The sequence below is a fragment of the Echinops telfairi genome, unplaced genomic scaffold (assembly GCF_000313985.2).
Source record: "Echinops telfairi isolate 266 unplaced genomic scaffold, ASM31398v2 ScPeMD7_1;HRSCAF=3_0, whole genome shotgun sequence".
Taxonomy (NCBI): domain Eukaryota; kingdom Metazoa; phylum Chordata; class Mammalia; order Afrosoricida; family Tenrecidae; genus Echinops; species Echinops telfairi.
The window spans coordinates 3,698,851-3,718,524 of record NW_022103896.1 but is presented as its reverse complement, the minus strand read 5'-3'; the positions used below and the strand labels follow the sequence as shown (position 1 = coordinate 3,718,524).

At 53.9% G+C, this 19,674-nt stretch overlaps 1 protein-coding gene across 1 annotated transcript in view; it reads right to left on the bottom strand.

Annotated features, from left to right (window-relative positions):
• COL22A1 (collagen type XXII alpha 1 chain) overlaps positions 1–19,674 on the bottom strand; it is a 57,529-nt gene that overhangs the window by 15,974 nt on the left and 21,881 nt on the right. The window contains exon 8 of the mRNA XM_045286927.1: positions 392–445. Within this exon, the coding sequence (XP_045142862.1) occupies positions 392–445 (54 nt within the window). The remainder of the gene's footprint in view (positions 1–391; positions 446–19,674) is intronic.

Here is a 19,674-nt window from a genome sequence, read left to right as displayed (position 1 = left end):
AGGAGCTGTCTTCTCCCTCTGACTACAACTGAGTCCAGCAGCAGGGCCGCAGGACCCCTGAGGGGCTGTTGGAAGGAGGGTGGGTGTGCCTCCCTCTCTGGGACAGACAGACCCCCAACTTGAGATCCTCAGGCACCCTTAGTTCTGGAGTAGGTGCCCCCTCAGAGGCATGAAGAAGCGTAGTCTGGGGGACCTGGTGGAGGACACCCCAACCCCCATAGCGACCAATAGCTCTGCTCTGGGTGGCAGCCTGGCCCAGACTAGGCTGTGCATCTCCTGAGCAAGAACACCCACAGAGGACAGGCCACTGAGGCCGATGCCCACAGCTGCAATGACGAGGTCCAGGCCCTGCACACACCCCTCCAGGGAAGACTGTAGAAAGAGAAAGTACCCTCATGCCTTTGCTGCCATCTCTCCCGGGGGGGCCAGGCAGGCCCAGAGATCCCTGGAAGGACAGAAAGAGGTCAGAGGTTAGTGAGGACGGCGCTGATCCAGGGGTGTCTGGGAAGAAAGGCCAGGCTGCCAACATCAGAATTCACAGCCACGGGAACACGGTATGGTCCAGCTGTACTCTGGCCCCTTGGGATGGTCCATGGTCAGAAGGAGGTGGATACAGGTCTGAGGTACCAGGGATAAAGGGCATTCTTAGCCATGCCGAGACTGACACTGAAGACAATTCACCAAAGGGGACATGCCTAGGCCACCAACTGGTGACCGGGCAGTTAGCAGGTGAACTCGTAACCTCAGCATCCTCAGGAGGCACCAGAGAGGTGCAAATCAAAGCCACACAGAGACACCTGTGTCCCAGAGCAAGCGGCCCACCTTCTGAGGGCAGCGGCCTGGGGGCAGCGGGAGATGGACGTGCAGATTCTGCAGACCCGAGGAGCCCTGTGCACGGGACAGTGAGTGTGAGCTGTGCCAGCCCCACCCCAGCCCACAGGTGAGCCCCTCAGCCCAGGCACCTAGAGTGAGGGCTGGGACGGGGCCTTGGTCATGGCCCCGGGGACATGCGGCATGCCTCATTATGGGGGAGTGGGGAGCCGGAGGGCTACATCCTTCGCCTCACCCTCAGAATGCCAGTCACATCTCCAAGTAGTGACAGCTCGAAATGGCCCCTGGTTGAGAACCACTGGGCAAATGCAAGACTTTCCAGAATGTTTCAGATGAACAAATGCTGCTCTACTGATTCACACCCAGAAGCATGGGTGGCCGACATGACCATAGAAATGCAACATTGAGCCAGCATCACCAGCCCCTTTCTGCTCCACACGCCTCCACAGAGAGGGCCAGGCAGGGTCAGGAAAACCACGCATCAGGGACCACTAAGCTCTCGGGAGCTCAGGCACCACGTGTCTGGGATGCCCTCCGTCCAGCTCTCTCCTACCTGGCTGCACACACTCACTGCCAGTGAGTGACCCCAAGTGCTCAGGCCTGCTGGGAAAGGCCAATGCGAGGCGGGTGGCATATGTCCAACTCTGCGTCTTACATAGTACCGGCACCAGCCTGGGAAGATAAAGCCTGGCGATTTGCTCCACGGCTCCACAGGGGTTGCCCAGTATGCTCCCATGACCAATGCATGTTGGACCGCCCATCCTCCACATGCAGACCCAGACTCAGCTCAGACAATGAACCGTCACCCCCAGCCTGTCCCCCGAGGCTCCCACACCACTGGGCTGACCAGCAGGTTTCAGCTGAGTTTCCCAACTCAGCGATGCGGAAGAAAAGGCTACTGGTCATCTGCAGCCCAGGTACACCCCCAGGATCACCACTGTCTGATCCGCAGGGACGGTGGGGTGGTGTAGGAAGGGATGCAGGGTTTTGTTACATTGTGCATGAGGTGGTGCTGACTGGATGCAGCTAACAGTAATAGTTTAATCTGTAAATGATCTACATATAACCCCTCCCAGGGGGATAGACAACAGAAAAGTGGGTGAAGGCAGACAGTGGTTGGTGTAAGACAGGGAAAAAAATAACTTAAAAATTATCAAGGGTTCAGGAAGGTGGAGGAGGGGGAACATGAGCTGATCCCAAGGGCTCAAGTACAAAGAACATGTTTTGAAAAGGATGATGGCAACATATGTACAAATGTGCTTAACACAGTGGATGGATGAATGAATTATGATAAGAGCTATATGAGCCCCCTATAAAATTAAAAAAATCAAAAGACGCATGGACCCATGTGGTCGGCGAAAGAAGGGCTTTTTCACAGCCTCGGAAACCCCCAGGAGCAGTGCTACCCAATCCTTAGGACAGCGCTGAGTCCCCATCTACTTGAAGGCAGCGCGTTTGGTGCTAGCTTTGCTGAGGAGCCCTGGTGGAGGAGGGATTCCACACTGGGCTGCTAACAGCAAGGTCAGCGGTTTGAATCCGAAGACTTACAGGCTTGGGAACAAACTCACAGGGCACTTCTGCCCTGTCCTGTAGGGTCATGATCAGTCAGCAGGGACTCATGGGCTGTGAGTTTGGTTTTTACGTGTTGATAGAAGCCTACAGCTGTTCTTGTGTCCCTCCACCTTGTTGGGGGTCTTCCTCTACTTCACCAAATGTGAGGTCCTGCTCCAGAGACCGGTCTCTCCTGATAATGGGTCCAAGGTACATGAGACGGAGTCTCTCCATCCTCACTCACTTCCAAGGAGCAACCTGGTGGTGCAGAATGCTCCCAAGACAGGTTGGCTTCTTTGTCCGGTGGTGCGTGGTCCTTCCAGGATGGCTCACCAGCACCGGAACTCGGGGGCTTCGGTTTTGGGTCTCACATAAGCACACACCAGTTTCAAGGATGTGCTCCGAGGGTCTCACGTTCAGTGCGTGGGATGCCGTGGAAAACACACAGACAGATGTCGCCCACGCTGGTGTCCAACACACTGCTTTGTTTGCGTGACCTGATGCTGAGCCTCCCAGGAAAGGCTCTGTCTCACTGGCCTGCCACGGCAGTCGGGCTGGGACCAGGGAGGCTGGTGGGACAGGTCATTGGCCTCCCTTCTGGAGAATGGACAGAGAGCCTGGCAAATGTGGCCTCCCCTGGCTGCTGTGTGCGTCACTTCCCGAGAAGGTGCCACAGGGCTCCCTTAGCCACTCAGGAGACTCTGCAGGGCGCTCCTGCAGAGAGGCTGCCTGCTGCCATCAGCGTCACACTGAGTACACTCAAGGTGACCAGCGTGACAGCTGAGGACTGGTCCTCAGGGTGTCCCTGGCCGCAGCCCTGGCTGATGATGCAATGCTGAGACACCTGGCTACCAACTGAAACACTAGCCAATGGCCTCCACTGCGAGGCTCCTCAGGGGACAGGTAGAGGACCCTCCGGGGCCGTGGTCTGCCACACAGGGTTGCTGAGAGCCAGAATCAACTGGGCAGCCTCTCACCACAAGAGCCAGCTTCACAGGGAAACCAGGCCTTTCTCCCAAGGCACAGGGGCACATTTGAGCCGTCAACCTTTCGGGCAGCAAACTTCCAGCACCACCAGGCTCCTGACGACTGCCCAAGGGCCACACGGAGACTTGTCCATCAGGCACCCCAGCCCCCAACGAACAAGGACTTCCTGGAGGAAATCCCCTGATGGTACTGCCTTTGGCCCATGGGTCATATACGGCCCACTGAGGACATTTATCTGGCCTGCCAGGTGTTTTTGCCCCATTTGTATTTTTACTTCAAAATAAGATATGTGCAGTGTGCATAGGAATTTGTTCATAGTTTTTTTTTAAAAACTATAATCCAGCCCTCCAACGATCTGAGGAGCAGTGAACTGGCCCCCTGTTTAAAAAGTTTGAGGACCCCTGCTCTAGAGTCACGCCAATGGGTGGGGGGCATGGGGCTCACTGTCCTGGGGAGGCCAGGCAGTCTGCAGGCTTCTGTAGATCAGGAAGTCCCACTGCTGAAGACCGGCTGAAGGGTGACTTGGTGAGTCCCAGCCTCGGGAGCAAAGGGGACGAGACCCAGGGCACTGGATCAGGGAAGCAGGGGCAATGCCAGAGAGACCTCTAGGGAGTCGCAGAACCTTCGCCTTCGCCACAGATGCTCCTCTCAAGCATGTGCTCTGTGAAACCTGCTGTTTGTGAGCCCATCTCATGCAGAGACAGAGGACGGTGAAGGGGGACATGTCTATCTATGTCCACCCCCACCACCCCCATGCACTGCAAGTACCTCTGTGGGTAGATTAGAGCACGCAGCAGGCAAAGCTGGGGAAACCGCTTAGCCCCAACCAAGCTCATGGAGGGAGGGACTTAGGGGCCTAGAGACTCAGGACCCACCCGGTCAACTGGCACAACCCAGTGCACAAAGACAAGGTTCCATACCCTGCTTCAGGCACAAGCTCCTGACAGGACAGAAGGACATACTGCCCACTGTTGTCTCCTTGAGGGCCTTCCTCATTAGCGCTGCCCCTCTGCTTCACTAAGCGCGATGTCCTCTAGGGACTGGTCTCCACTGATAACATGTCCAAAGCGCGTGAGACATTGTCTCGGCACCCTTGTCCCTAAGAAGCACTCCGGCCTCACTTCTTTTAATGACTTCATTGCCTCCGCCTCCCAGGCATCTGGCCTTGCACAGAACATGTTTTCTAAAGTCCGGTTTGCTTCCAAAGGGCATCTGTGGGTGCACACGTTGACTTCAAGATCTGCCTTGGGAGTAGGAGAGGTCTGAGAAGCCAAATATGCAGCCTGGCGCTGTGGGACGATAGTGGCTGTCAGACCCTGACAGGCAAAGCACCAAGCCTTCCCTCTATCACGTAGTCCCTGTGGCCACAGCCAAGTCACAAGATGCTCAGAGGGAGGCCCAGAGGCCTCACCTGGAAACCAAGATCCTAAGCCTAATGTCAGAATCGGCGCTTCCCCAGGGAACTGACAACTTGCCCAGTCATTGGGGATGATGCTCTGTGGAGCCAGATTCTGGTCTGGGGGCTTGAGCAGGCAATCCCCTCGGGCCCTAAAACACTGCCTGGCAGGCTCATAAGCGTCAAAGAGGAACAGCACCTCCCGAAGCGGGCTCTTTTGGAAACCCGATGCCGCAAGATTAAGAGATCTGCACTGGTTCTGCAGGTGGGTGCCTTCTGAGTGACGTACGGTTCCCAGGTATCATGGCAGCCAGGCAGGTCCTGGAAGGAGTCTCTGTCTTCATGGAAAGCCCGCCGGACCCAGAGGGTTCAGCGCCCCCAGCCTGAGCCTCACAGACGGCACACACCAGAGCATTCCTGCTCACGTCCTCCATCTGGAATCACCATCCCCTTCCGCAGGGAGCACCCAAAGATGAGGGGGCAGCCCCACCCACGCTAACCACCCAGACCTGACTGGACAGTCTCTGGACAAGTATAAAATGGAGACCAAACTGCTGCAGCGCAGCACAAACAAAACACACACATTGCCTTAGTTCTCTAATGCTTCCTCCCCACACACTATGGCCTCAGTTCTGCCTCACAAATCCTGCTAGACCCGCGTCTGGTGTATGCACATTGGTACAGACAAGAGTTTCGATACCCAGAATCGAAGATAGATAACCCCTCAGAAACAGTAATGGCAGTAACAATTCCCATGAGGGTATAGGGAGTGGGGAGGGGGAACTGATAGCAATGATGGCTGTATAACCCCCTGGAGGGGAACAAATAACAGAGTTTGGGGTGAAGAGGTATGTCAGATGGTGTGAGATAATGAAAATAATAATAATATTAAAAGAAAAATGAACAGGGACCCCATGTGTGGAGTGTAAAGCTTCCCCCGCTGTGTCTGTGTTGCTCAGAATGAAAGCGCATCTCCAGGCCCAAGAGGAGGCATGGAAAGGAGGGAGGAGGAGCCTGGGGGGCGGGGCGGGGTGTGTGAGTTGGGATCAGGCACGGGGTGGTTTCCAAAAGGAAGACACATGTCCAAGGAGCCAGAACAAAATGCAAAATGGAGAATCAATGGAAAGGGAAGCAGTGAGAGGAGAGGGCAAGAAGGGGAGGAAAGAAAACGAGGATGGAGAAGAAATGGACCAGGGTACGGAGGAAGGAAGGAAGGAAGGAAGGAAGGAAGGAAGGAAGGGGCTAATGGGGGCGAGGTGGGGGAGGAGGGAGGATGAGCAGGGAGGGAGAGGAGGGCTGAGGACAGGACGAAGGATGGCCGGAGAAGGAGTGGGAGGACAAAAGATGGGAAGAGAAGGGAGGAGGGAGGAGAGGCCCCAGAGAGGGAGAAGACCTGAGCTCTCATGAGGCCTCTGCCCAGTGTGGACTGAGCTGAGCAAGGCCCTCCCCGTCTGTGCTGCCTGGAGTGGGTGTTGCAGGAAGCACAGGCTGCCCCCCACCGGCCCAGGATGGCCAGCAGACGGCTTGGGGCAGTGCCCGGAGAAATGCCTTTGACACCGGCTCCCGCTCTGTTCTCTGGGAGAGCCATGCGGGCTGCTGGTGTAAAGCCAAGGGGAGCAAACAGAGGCACGGAGAACGGAGGCTCCAGGGAGAGCCCCTCCCCCATCTGACTTGTGTCCACACTGGCCACTGTGACCCCAGGTCCCAGCCTGGTTCCCAAGCCCAGGCTCTGGGCTCTGAGGTCTCAGAAGCCTCCAAATCCCCAGTTCCCCTCCCATCTCCGTCCCCTGCCACAGGTCTCATGACTCCATTTGTGAGCCAGGTGTGAGCATCCAGGACAAACTCTCAGGGCACCTGGCAGACACGAGCAAGAAGGCCCTGCTTTGGGCCTAATTAACCTAAGCCACAGCCAGCATGCTCTACTGGCAGGGCTGAGCAGTCCCACAGGCCTTGGGGGTTAGGAGCTCTCTTACAATGTCATCTCCAGGTCCTGGCCGCCCCAGCATCGCATCTGCGGTGGACCTAGAAGTCTGGGGTGGCAAAAGCCCTTCCAGTGATCCTGATGTTTAGCCACAGGGACACCTCTGCTCTGGCTGAGGACTGCAGACTACTGGGAGATCCCTGTCCTATAAGGTGGCTGTGTGTCAGTCGATGCGGGCTCAGGCTCCCTGTGGTTACAGGGCACTAGGCTCCATAGGGGTTCAGGCAGTAACGTTTTCAAAGGTAGATCTTGGGCCTTTTTTCTGAGGCAACTCCGAGGATAGTCCAGCCCCACCCTCCTGGCAGTCTAGGGACTCTGTGACAGGGACAGACGACCCAGCCAGCATGGTATGCATGGGCTAAATTATGCTTACTTACTACTCCATGGAGAAGAGTTCCACCTGGGCTCCACCATGCCTTTGTTTACAGGTGAGATCCAGGTGGAGGTGTACATACATTACAGATCAGTAAGCAAGCCCGATCTGGTAATGTAGTGGTTATGTGTTAGGCTGTGAACTGCAAGGCCAGTGGTTCAAGACCATCAACTGCTCCTAGGAAGAAGGATGAGGCTGTCTACTCCTGTGAGCAGTGACAGTCTCAAAAACCCACAGGGCAGTTTTCCCCCTGTCCTATGGGTCACTGTGAGTCAATACAGACTCAGTGGCAGTGAGGCATCAAGGTGTTAGAAGCAAGGTCAGCAGTTCAAAACCCTTAGCAGCTCCTCAAGAGAAAGATGGTGCTTTCTACTCCCATAAATAGTTACAGTCTCAAAATCTGGGGGTGCGGGGCAGTTCTACCCTGTCCGACAGGGTTGTCATGAGTCTGCACCAACTCGATGGCAGCGAGTTTTTGTTTTTGTTAGAGGGTCATTATGAGTCAGCATTGAATCAATGGCAGTGAAGCGGCTAGGTGGTTAAGCCTTGGGCTGCTAATGGGAGGCCCTGGGCTTGAAATCAGCAGCAGCTCCCTGAGATGACCTGGGAACCCCACAGGGGCAGTTCTACTGTCCTCCAGGGTCACTATGGGCCAGAGTCAACTGGATGGTAGTGAGATAACTTGCTTACTATACACCTGTGCATCCTGTGTTCCTGCTTCACCACCCCGGAAAGGTGAGTCCCTGTTGTCAGGAAAAGTGAGTTCAAATTCCCTGCACCTACGTGAACAGTTCATCAGCCCTTCCAGTAGGTCCCACCTCATACTCCTAGCAGGTAGTAAATTCTGATGCATGCCAGGTGACCATTCCTAGAAGCCTAGATAGGTGAATGGAAGCGAGGGAACTGTGCCCAGCATCTCTGCATCATCCCACCTGGGGCCTGCTCTCTACCTGAGCCCAGGAGAGCTGGCAGGGTCACCTCCTGCTGGAGCTGTGACATTCTACAACCGGCTGAAGCTGCTTGGGGGCAAGGCCACACGGGCTCCCGGGGTGCCTAAGACATCATCTGATGTATAAAAACCCGGAACACTGTGCTGGTGTCATGGTAATTATAGTGCACACTTAGACTCACTTTTTATAAATCTAAGTCATTTATTTTCATTAGCTCATTGAATCCATGCAGCAAGGCTCGGAGGCATGTATTTATTACTCGAATCGCTGATTTACAGCCAGGAAAGCAGGAGGCACAGGGCTGAGTCACTGACCTGGAGTCACACACAGCTCCTAAGTGGCTGAGCAGAGGACTCCACCCAGCCCAGCCCAGCAGGGTCCACAGCCCTCCCAGCTCAGTGCTCCAGCACTTAGTCACCTCCGCCACTCCGGCTCCCTCCAGGACCAAGCGTGGTGTGGGGGGCTCTGAGTGTCCGACCGCTGGAGGAAAACACACAGACATTCCCAGCCCAGCTCTGCCTTCCCCAGGGTTGTGAGGTCCGTGAACTCACACCTTCTCCAAGGTGTCCTTCAGCACCGCGGACAGAGCCCGTGGCATCTTTGTTTATTGTAGCTCTTAGCCTCTCGCGGGGCTATTTAAGGGCTTGTAAGCAGCTAAACTTACTTTCCCCCAAGCCCTTTAATTACTGTAAAAATAGAAGGCACTCAACCACAGTTATCCAACTCGATAACCATGAATAATGCACATTAATGCATGGGCTAAGAATAGGAGACGGGGTGGGAGGTGGGGGGCGTGAGATTAAACCAGTCCTGAGCAGAGAGAAAGGAACCCAGCCTAGAGAGGCAAAGGGCATACACCCTTCATAGAGGTCTCTCTCTCTCTCTCTCTCTCTCTCTCTCTCTCTCTCTCTCTCTCTCACACACACACACACACACACACACACACACACACACACACATACACACACGGTTTATATTGCTCCTCGTGGATGGTATCAGGCAGCCATGGCAGGCAGGCATAAGCAGCCACGGCAGGCAGCAAAGACACACTGATTGCCATGTGGACATGGTTTTGGAGGGTCAGGGGTTTCCAGATGGGGGAAGGCCAACCAGGGAGCAGAGCTCATCCCAATGTGGAGGCTGGCCTTGTGGGAAACTAGACTGAGGCAGGGGCACTGGCACTAATGGTTCTGTGGTACAGTCCTCACCTTCTATGCTGGAGAACTGGGTTCGAGTCCCAGCCAATGCACCTGGAGCATAGCTACACGTCATCTGCCAGTGGAAGCTGGCATGTTGCTATGATGATGAACAAGCTTCATTGGGGCATACGGTGAAGATAACCCTGGGAAGAAGGGTGTCAGGTGACTTCTGGAAACCAGCCAGAATCATAACCGTCCAAGGGCCAGGCTGACTGGCTGCATGGAGACTGGCCGGACACTCAAGACGATGGCCCTCAGCCAGCCTTCCGTCTGGGACAGAGCTCACCCATTGTTAGAATAATCCACCGCTTAAGGTCCAAAGGGTAGCGTGTGACCAAGGACAAAGCTCAGAGGGCTGGGACCGAGGAGAAGGGAAACGGGACTGTGAGAGGAGGTGGCATGAGCGACGGCGGGCTGCAAGTTGGGCATTGGTTGAGATGAAAGAAAACCCATTCGAACTGTTGAATCTCGAACTGGTGACCCGCTCTGGACACTGCATCCAGATCACAAAGAAAGGGGCTTTGAGTCGTTGAAAGATGCTGGGGAGAAGGAGAGAACCAGCCATGGGGGGCGGCAGGGCCCTGGGCCGTGTTTCCTTCCACAGAGCACAGCATTGTCGGGAGCAAGCCAACAACAAGAGTCGGACGTACCAGACTCAGCCCCACCCACTCACTGCTCCAGGGTCCTGGGCAAGCCTTAGTCTCCGTGAAGGGGCCCTATGAGGTCACGTGATCTTATCACCTGAATAACCAATCCTTACTAAGAAACAGCCATTTAGGACCCAAAGGGCAGCATTTCCCCTACTTTTGGAGAGCTAAGTAAGAAGAAAGGAAGGGAAGAGGACACACGGGGCAGAAGTGGGACACGCGCTGGTTCATCAAGGGCATTGCAATGAATGAGTTGAACTATCGAGTGTGAAACCACGATCCTTGCCCTCATTCACAGTGAAACTGAGGGGAGAGAGACCTGTGAAAGGCAGATGCTAGGGTTTCCCCCACTCCATGGCACCTTCCTTTGAGATTAACTCACTCATTTTCAGAAAATAAATCACCGATGGATGGTTGGTGAAGTCCACCTGGTGGGCTACTGCCAACCCTCACTGCCGGCTTTCCAGAGGGTGCCCACTGTCCTTTGCGCTGGCCCTGCACGAACCCCAAGGCCACTGCTCTGGAGTTGAATGCTGACTCCTAGTAATCCCATAGGCAGAATGGAAATGCCCTACAGAGCTTCCAATGTGTAATCTTGACTGAAACAGACTGCCTCATGTTGCTCTTGCAGAGCAGCTAGTGGGTTCAAACTGCTGACCTTGTTGTTAGCAGCTGAGCACTTTACCACCATGACATCAGGATTCCCTCACCTGCCCTAGCAGCTCGGATATGCACCAGCATCGTATGTTTTTCTGGGGGGAGTCTTGCCTGGTCATTGCCCCGGAAGTGAGACCAATCCTGGCAGCAGAGCCCCCTCCTTTTCCCTCTACTGTCCACTTCCACCTGCACCCCCAGAAAGTCTGCTCTCCAGCCTCAAGCAGAGGATGAGCCCAGCTCAGGAGGGAGGGCCGATCTTGACAGTGTGCTCACCAGATGAGTCTGACACACGGGCGTCAGAGGCTGGTCACCTGCAGTAAGATCCCACCAGGCATGCAGGTGGCTGTGTGGTAGGTAGGTCTCAAGGTCCCCATCTAACCAGAATGTCTCTGCTGGCCACCGGGGCTGCCCTGCTAACCATGCATCGATAAAGTGCTGCCAAAACGGTCACGTTTGCAGAATCGAGTCCAGGTTCCCAGATTTACCAGTCTACACACTTGGTCCCCAGGGCTCAGCTCATCAGAGTTGAATGTCAGTGCCCCTCACGCCCATCGGCCAGCCCCCGAGCACATGCATGGCCCTAAGGAAGTAGTCGTCGTGACTTCTCCCAGTCACCGAACAAGCCGGAGCTCCCTGTAAACAGCTTGGTCAGCCTCCTCCGGACGTGTAGAGGGGAAACAGGGACTGGAGTGATTCTCTGAGTCTCGGTGATTCTACCATGCAGCGGAGATAATAATATCCTTGGCCCGCAACTGTTGGGAAGAATGAATGAGTCCACGCCCTCGGAAGGTCTGACTCAGAGCATGGAGATGACGGACGGGGATCAGAAGCAGAGAGGGGGCGTCTACAGAGAGTGCCCTGGGAAGGGACAGGAAGGGCCCCATCATGGCGGTGGGTGACCAACACATCCCAATACCGTAGACCTTCCTCCAAGGGCCACTGAGCAGTCTGCGTCCACTAGGGGATGGAGTGACCACAGCAGCATTTCAAGGCCACATGCCACTTCCTGGGCAGTTGCGTGTTTCCAAGGGTGAGCCCCTGGCACATTTGGAGGGTACCTGGAGCTGAGATGTCCAGGCTCCCTCGACCCACGACAGGTGTGACTATTTGGCAGGTGGGTGCCAGCTCACTCTCGAGTCCACAGCCTTTCCTAAAAGTCCTCTGTCACGCGGTCCACTGCAAGGTGAGAAGAGCCCACTTTATTCTTTTCCCAAGGGACACTTTGGTCATCAGCACATAGGAAGTGATGGCCTCCTAGGAGGTACAGCTGGCATAAACATAGGTGGAACCCCGCTTCTCGGAGACCCAGCCACCACCAGTCCATTGCCATGCATCTGACCTCCTGACAATGCTCCTCCATTCCACTATCATCGGTGTTGACAGCGTCCTGTGAGTCGGCCCCCATGGGTGGCAACCCCGAGGATAAAGTGTCGCCTGATCCTGGGCCATCTCCAAGGTCAGTTCTGTGCTGGAGACCCAGTGACATAGTGGGTTCTGCTTTGGGCTGCGAACCACAAAGTCGGCACTTCGAATCCACCAGCTGCTCCTCCTCAGGAGAAAGCCGAGGATCTGTAGTGGAGTCCAGAGCGACGGCCTTGGAAATAGGAACAGATGCAATGCAATGGCAGAGTTGGGCTTTGGGGGTTGGGGCCTGTTTACCCCGGGACCCATCCTCCGTACACTCCTGCGAGATCCTGCTGTGAGCCAGGGAGTTCTCAGAAGAACAACAGTTGGTGTGCCCCTCCAAGGCAAGGGTGGCGAGACCTCGTCTCCCGTACTTTGGACACGTTGTCAGGAGACAACAGTCCCTGGAGAAGGGCATCATGCTTGGCGAAGTCGAGGGGTAGCAACAAAAACATAGGAAGGTCCTCAGGGAGATGGAGGGACACTGTGGCTGCACCCATGGGCTCAGGCACGGGGACCATTGTGAGGGCGGTGCAGGGCCGGGCTGCGTTTCCTCCTGTTGTGCATGGGGTCGCTGTGGGTCGGAACCGAGTCACTGGCACCTGACAGCAACCACAGTGTGTGAAGTGGACCGTCAGCACATTCTAGTTTGTTGTTCAGTCTGGATGTTCCACTGAGAACTGTTCGCCGTGGCTGAGTCTGCTGGTACTTGAAACACTGGTGCCAGGGTGTTCGGCACCCCGCCAGTCCATCAGACAGAGAGACGGGAAGAGGTCCTGGAGCTTTCTCTCATCAAGTATCTTGTTCACATCTTGGATGGGCCACCGTGCCAGACTCTGGGTCACAATCATTCCAGACCGCTTCAGCCCCGGGCACCCTCTTCAGAACAGGCATCAGCCTTGCTGACCTCTCACGAAGATGGACCGCCCTCAGCTGATTTGTGCAGAGCTTCGCATTCGCCACGCAGAGTCCCTGGCAGCCGAGGTCCCGGGCAGATCAGAAGACAATCACAAAGGGCGACAGATCGATGTTTGTGGAACCCAAAGTTCTGTCTGCAGCGATTCAATGAACTCAACAAAAATGTTGCTGAGTGTCCCAGATTTGCGGGCTTTCTTTGTACTTATCTATCTTGCTCTTCTTCTTGTTTCGGGAGCAGCATGCTGTGACAGCTGAGCATAAAATCCACACAGGGTTTAATTTATTGCCATATGGATTTCGGTGAAAACGCTGAAGAAAGGGCTTTGTAGTGGCTGTGCTCCCAGATGCCGAATTCTTAGACACTGACCTAGATGGGGCTTGGTGGGGACACATTGCCCCAATTCAATTTCCTATGGGTCCCAAGAAGAAGCACATGACCATAGGGTTGGAGGAAGACTCATTAGCAACCTGCAATATGCAGAGGACACAGCCTTGCTTGCTAAAAAGTAACGAGACCTCAAAGCACTTATTGGCAGAGATCAAAGACTGTAGTCTACAGCGTGAATCGGAGCTCACTATCAAGAAGGCAGACATCCTCACAACTGGATCGATAAGCAACATCATGCAAATGGAGAAGAGGTTGAAGTTGTGAGGGATTTCCCATTGCTTGGATCCCCAATAAACACCCACGGAAGCCGCAGTCTAGAAATCAAATGGCGTATTTTCTGGGGCCAATCTGCAGACCTCTTTCAGGTGTTTAAAGTAAAGCAAAGATGTCACTTGGAGCACGAAGATGCACCGAACCCAAGCCAAGGTATGTTCAGTCAACACGTGAGGATGAAGGTCAAGGATTGCAGCCTTCAGCTCAACATAAAGAAAACCAAAATCTTTGCAACTGGACCCACAGGTCACATGATTAATGGAGAAGACAATGACGTCAATCATTTGGTCTTCCTTGGATCTGCAACCAATACTCCTGAAGTAGCAGTCAAGAGATCAAAGATTATAGCACTCACTGCCATTGAGCGGATGATGATGTATAGCAACCCTATAGGGCAGAGTCAGTAGTTCGAGACTACCTGCCACTCTGCCACAGAAAGATGAGGCTTTCTACCCCTGTGACAGTTGTGATAGTCCCAGAAATACAGGAGGGCAGTTCTCCCCTATCCTATAAGGCTGCCATGAGTCAGAACTGACTCACTAGCAGTGAGTTTTGAGATAGGACAGAGTAGAACTGCCTTTGTGAATTTCTGAGGCTGTAACTCTTTACAGGAGTAGAAAGTCCTATCTTCACCCCTGGGAGCAGCTGGTGGTTTCAAACTGTTGCCTTGCAGTGTAACCAGTAAGCCCAACAATGCATTGCACTGGGTCAACCTGCTGCTTGAGATCTCTTTGTTAAAAAGCAAGGACTACGGTGTGCCTGACCTGATAGTGCGTGAAAGCTGGAAGACCAAAGAAGAATGATGCATTTGGATTATGGTGCTGGCCAAGAGCATTTGCAGTACTGTGGACTTGCAAAAGAACAAGCAAACCTGTCTCAGAAGAAGTACAGCCAGGATGCTCCTTAGAAACAAAGGCAGCAAGACTTTGTCTCGTGGGCATGTTATCAGGAAGTGACGAAGGGCTATCTAAAAAGATGAAGACCTTGGACCAGATAGGCTGACATGCTGGCTGCAGCAATGGGCTCAGACAAGAGGAAAACTGTGAGGGTGGTGCGGGGCCAGCTGGGGTTTCCTTCTGTTGTACACGGGGTCACTGTAAGTTGGAAACAACCCAAGGATGCCTGACAGACAACAACAGCATACGTCTGTAGAGAAGAGCTGTACAGTGACCCGCAAATGAATGCCTCCTAATTACCGTGTCGGTGGAAAACATTAAATATGTTCTGGACTGCCAGGCGACCAAGCAAATCTGTGTTGGCAGAAGCACAGCCAGATGCCGCATAGACGCGAGGATGGCAAGGCTCTGTCTCACGCCCTGAGGACACGTTCATCAGGGGGGTCCAGTCCCTGGAGAAAGATATCATGCTTGGTACAGCAGAGGGTCAGCAACGAAGAGGACGAACCCCAGAGCATGGACTGACACAGTGGCTGCAACAAGGGGCACCGACACAGCAACTACTCTGACGCTGTTGAGTTTGGTCACCCATGGGTTACCGTGAGCGGACACTAACGCCAGGGCACCTCCCATGAGGTCTCCCATGATGAACACAGGAAACAAACTTCTGAAGGGGTTTCACGGTTTTCAAAATAAATAGTATAACAGGCCTATTATGTGCATAAATACGATAATCTGTTCAATCATTTGAAATCCTGGAGTGTGATCTGCCTCCGACCATAACTAAGCATCTGGGTAGAACTTTCTCTCTTGGTCTCTACTCTGTCTGTCCTCTGACCTATGGGTGTCGGAATGCCAGTCTCCAGGAGTCTCTAGTCTGTTACCTTGACTGTGGGCTCTGGACCTGCCAGCCCCAACTAGTGCAAAGCCAATGCTTTGCAGTGAGTAAGTCAGTCTGTCTGTCTATCTATCTATCTATCTATCTATCTATCTATCTATCTATCTATCTCAGCTCTCTGGGCTGGACTGGAAGGATTCTCAACAGTATCATTGCTCTTGCCCCTGGAAGCAAAGGAGGGACAATGAAGTTGGTTGTGTTAGTCCGGGTTGACTAGATAAACAAATCCATAGACACATATGTCTAAGAAAGAGTTCTATATCAAAGAGCAGTTGTATATTGAGACAACATCCCAGCCCAATCTAGATCATGTCGATAAGTCCGATATAAGCCTATATGTCTGATACTAGTCCATAAATTCCTCTTTAGACTCTCACAGCACATGCAATGATGCTGAATTAGGAAGATCATGGGCCAGTAGGTGGAAAGTCCGATGGATCCAATGGTGGTGGAAGCATCTCCAGGACTCTTGCTGCCATCAGCGTGGCTCCATGTGGCTTGTCAACAGGGAAGTCAAGCAGGAAGAATATGTGCTCCGCCTCCAGGGAGGAAGACAGGTGTCTTCCTCCAGAATCCTCAGGAGAAGGCCACGCCCACACCAAGGCATCATTGGCTATGACCTGATTGGCAGTGTAGACTCCACCCCTTCACTCAAGTTGACAGGAGATGATGTTACTGCCACAGTGGTACAGCCTGACTTGAGAGAAGATTTGGGCTTTAAAAGAACCATGTGGAAGGATGTGCCACCAAGTCTCTTCAACAGAACGGTCCTATGAGCTCCTGGGAGGTGGGGTCCAGCCCAGGTTCTTACCGAGACTGGTACCTAAATAGGTATTAGGTAATAATGAAAATACTAGATAATGATTAGCATCTATTTAATAAGCCAAAAAAGTCACTGCCATCGAGTCAACTCTGACTCCTGGTGACGTTATAGGACCGGGTAGACCAGGACTGTCCTTCTTACAGGGTAGAACGACCCGTCTTCCGCCCAGGAGTAGCTGGAAGTTGAGAACGTTCAAACTTGCAGTGATCAGCCCAACCCGGAGCTGCTAGGCCTCCAGGGCTCCACGGATAACTCAGAACTAGTCAGACAGTGACGGGAACATCGCACCACTCCTGACCGACAGTTCATGGTCCTTGCTTGTAAAGAAGCTAGTCCGGTGAAGTGAGTGTCTAGTGAAGGTAAGTCGAGTCCAGCTATTCCAGAGAAGGAAAGCGAAACAGGCCAGGGGCCACGTGTGCAGATGCACCTTCTGTGTGTTTACATACTGTATGGGAGGGACCCCCACCCCCACAGCTCTGGGAGGGGGCACCCATGGTCCCATTCCACAGAGGAGGAAGGTAGAGGGAGGTCTGGGGACACTGACCTCAGACCACTCAACCAACTACTGAGGAGCTGCAGGTCTGCACCACACACACACACACACACCATGCACATGTGCACACACACATAAACACACAGGCACACACATAAACACAGAGACACATACATACACAATGTGTACACACACACACACACACACACACACACACCAGCACAGGAATCCTGGCAGAGGAAAACCCAGAATGAAGCTCTGGTTTCTGGACACTAGGGGGCTCTGGAGGTCCAAAAAAGGCGACCAGGCCCTCCTGAGCCCAAAGACCTTGGGCAGAAAGACCACAAAGAGCTCACTGGAAATTGCCATCTTTGCCTTGTGCTTGTTTTTCTAAACTTGTTCTGCTGTGGGATCAGGATCCTAAAGATGCTGAGAACCCATCACCGCAAACCAAGCCAAGCCAGTGCCTGGCCCCAACGGATCTCTCACCCATGCCCTTGCTGTGCGCCCTGGTGCTCCCAAGCCGGGAGGAGCAAGGACTGGGAGGGGCTGGGTCATCATCTCTCCCTGGGAGCACTGACCCCAATCGGAGGGCTCCTACTCTCCCAGAGCCACGGCCACCTGCCATCATGGGGATCCCCAGCATCTCGGTCTCACCATCCCGATGACAGCGCAGCCCGGGCATCTCAAGGTGTCGGGTTCTTGTGCACAGTCAGACCTGTGACGGGCAGGCCTCCTATAATCCACCCAAACCAAACCCAAACCCACTGCCATCAAGTTGATTCCAACTCACAGCGACCCTATCACAGCGTAGGACTGCTCTGTGTGGTTTCAAAGACTAATCTGACGGGAACAGTCAGCCTCTTCTTTCTCTGAGGAGCACCTGGGGGGCCCGAGCTGCTGACTCTGGGATGAACAGCTCCTTATGTGGCCCACGATGCCACCGGGGCTCTGAGCTCATTGGTCATCTTCCTGCTTCTCACTGACCTTCTGCTTGGCCAAGCATCCTGTCCTCCTCTAGGGACTGACCTCCCCTGAGAACCTGTCCGAAGTACAAAGCCTTCCCATCCTTTGTTCTAAGAAGAACTCTAACGATTATGATCACTCTTTTTTACAGAAAAGAAAGCTGAGGTTCAGAGACACCCTAAGGCATGTGGCTGAGACGAGGGAGAGGCAGAACTGAAATGGGAGCTGGTCAGCTCCAGCCAGGGCTCCTTCCACTGAACCCAGTAGCTCTTGGTTGTGAGCACAGCAGGTCCACAAGCTATCTGGAGACAAGGGGCGATTAGGGTGGTCTCCAGAACCAATACAACCATCCATCTCTCCATCTGTCTCTCCATCCACCCATCCATCCATCCATCCATCCATCCATCCATCCATCCATCCATCCATCCTTCCACCCATCTGTCCACCCATCCATCCATTCATCTGTCCATCACAACTAGGATCACATGGTGGTCAAACACACTGGGTCACAGGAACACATGGAGACCACTGGTGCTTGGGGCAGTCTCCAAAACCATTAAAACCAGCCATTCATCCATCCATTTATCCATCCATCCATCGTCACAACTAGGGTCACATGGTGGTCAGACACGATGGGTCACAGGAACATATACCTTCTGGAGACCACTGGTGGTTGGGGCAGTCTCCAGAACAATACAACCATCCATCCATCCATCCACCCCCACCCCACCCCCATCATCCATCAGCCTTGTTCTTTCCCTCACGGCACACACAGTGACAGCCAGGCTCACGGGGTGTCAGACACACTGTGCCATAGGAACACAGTAATTCTAGCCGTGCGCTCTCTGTCTACCTGCACTTTCCCCGTGTGCTACAGTGCCACTGCACTCACTCGGTGCGTGGCTGCTCTGAGTCTCCATGTGGACTCCCGTGGAATGGGCCGAGTGGGCACATGCCGGGGACTCTCTTGAGGAACTCTCTGGATGAGGCTGTCTGTTCCTGGGAGGTGTAGAGTCTGGGAATCCCACAGGGGCAGGTCTACGCTGCCCTGTAGTTGCTCAGAGTGGGAACGGACGACTCGGTGGCAGGCGTTTGGAGTGTGCTGAGGATCGTGGTTGGGGGCCATCGAGTGGGCTTGCCACTGATGCATCAGAGAATGGAACCTTGCCCGGTCCCTCACCATCTTCATGATCACTGGTGTCGTCTCTTGACACTTCCCTCAAGCCCTGCCTGTCTCCCCTGGGATCTGTCTGACACCTGCTGCGAGAACAACCTGCAGAGAGAACATTCTCAGCGCATCTGACAAAGCATGGTCCCATCCATGTGTGCCACGGCTGCGGTTTGGGGGGGTGGGGGGGTGGAGCACACATGACCCACTGTTGAATGCCCTTCCCTGTGGCTCCCAGACCACTCAGCCCATGCCCACTCCCTCTGAGGGTCATTCAGTAGCCTCTGCTCTGGAGCACCTGGCCCACCCCCAGGCTAACATCTCCCCCGCCCCCTCGAGTCCCTACACTGACCTAGAGAACCTGCCCCAACCCTCTCAAAAGCAACTTCCCCAGTGGAATGGGCCCAGAATCCCCCAAGTCTGTTCCTCGGGGTCCTCCTGCCTCCATCTCGCTCTGCCTGCTGCCCACAAGCTTGCTCCCACTGCCCAAGCTGGGGGTGGGGAAAAATGGCGCAGTGTTGGGTGACCCTGTGAGCAAGGTAAGCACAGGCTGCCCCATGCTTTCTCACTCATTCACAGTGAAACATTTCACAGGCTTTCAGAGGTTTCAGAATCTTCAGAAGCAGCGAAGATTCTACTTCTCCTTATGCCCGGCATCGCTCTCCCAAACCCACAGCCCTTTCTTTTTTTTTCTTTCTTTTTTTTAAATCATTTTATTAGGGGCTCATACAACTCTTCTCACAATCCATACATACATCCATTGTGTAAAGCACATTTGTACATTCATTGCTCTCGTCGTTCTCAAAACATTTCCTCTCCACTTAAGCGCCCGGCATCAGGTCCTCATTTTTCCCCTCCCTCCCCTCTCCCCCCTT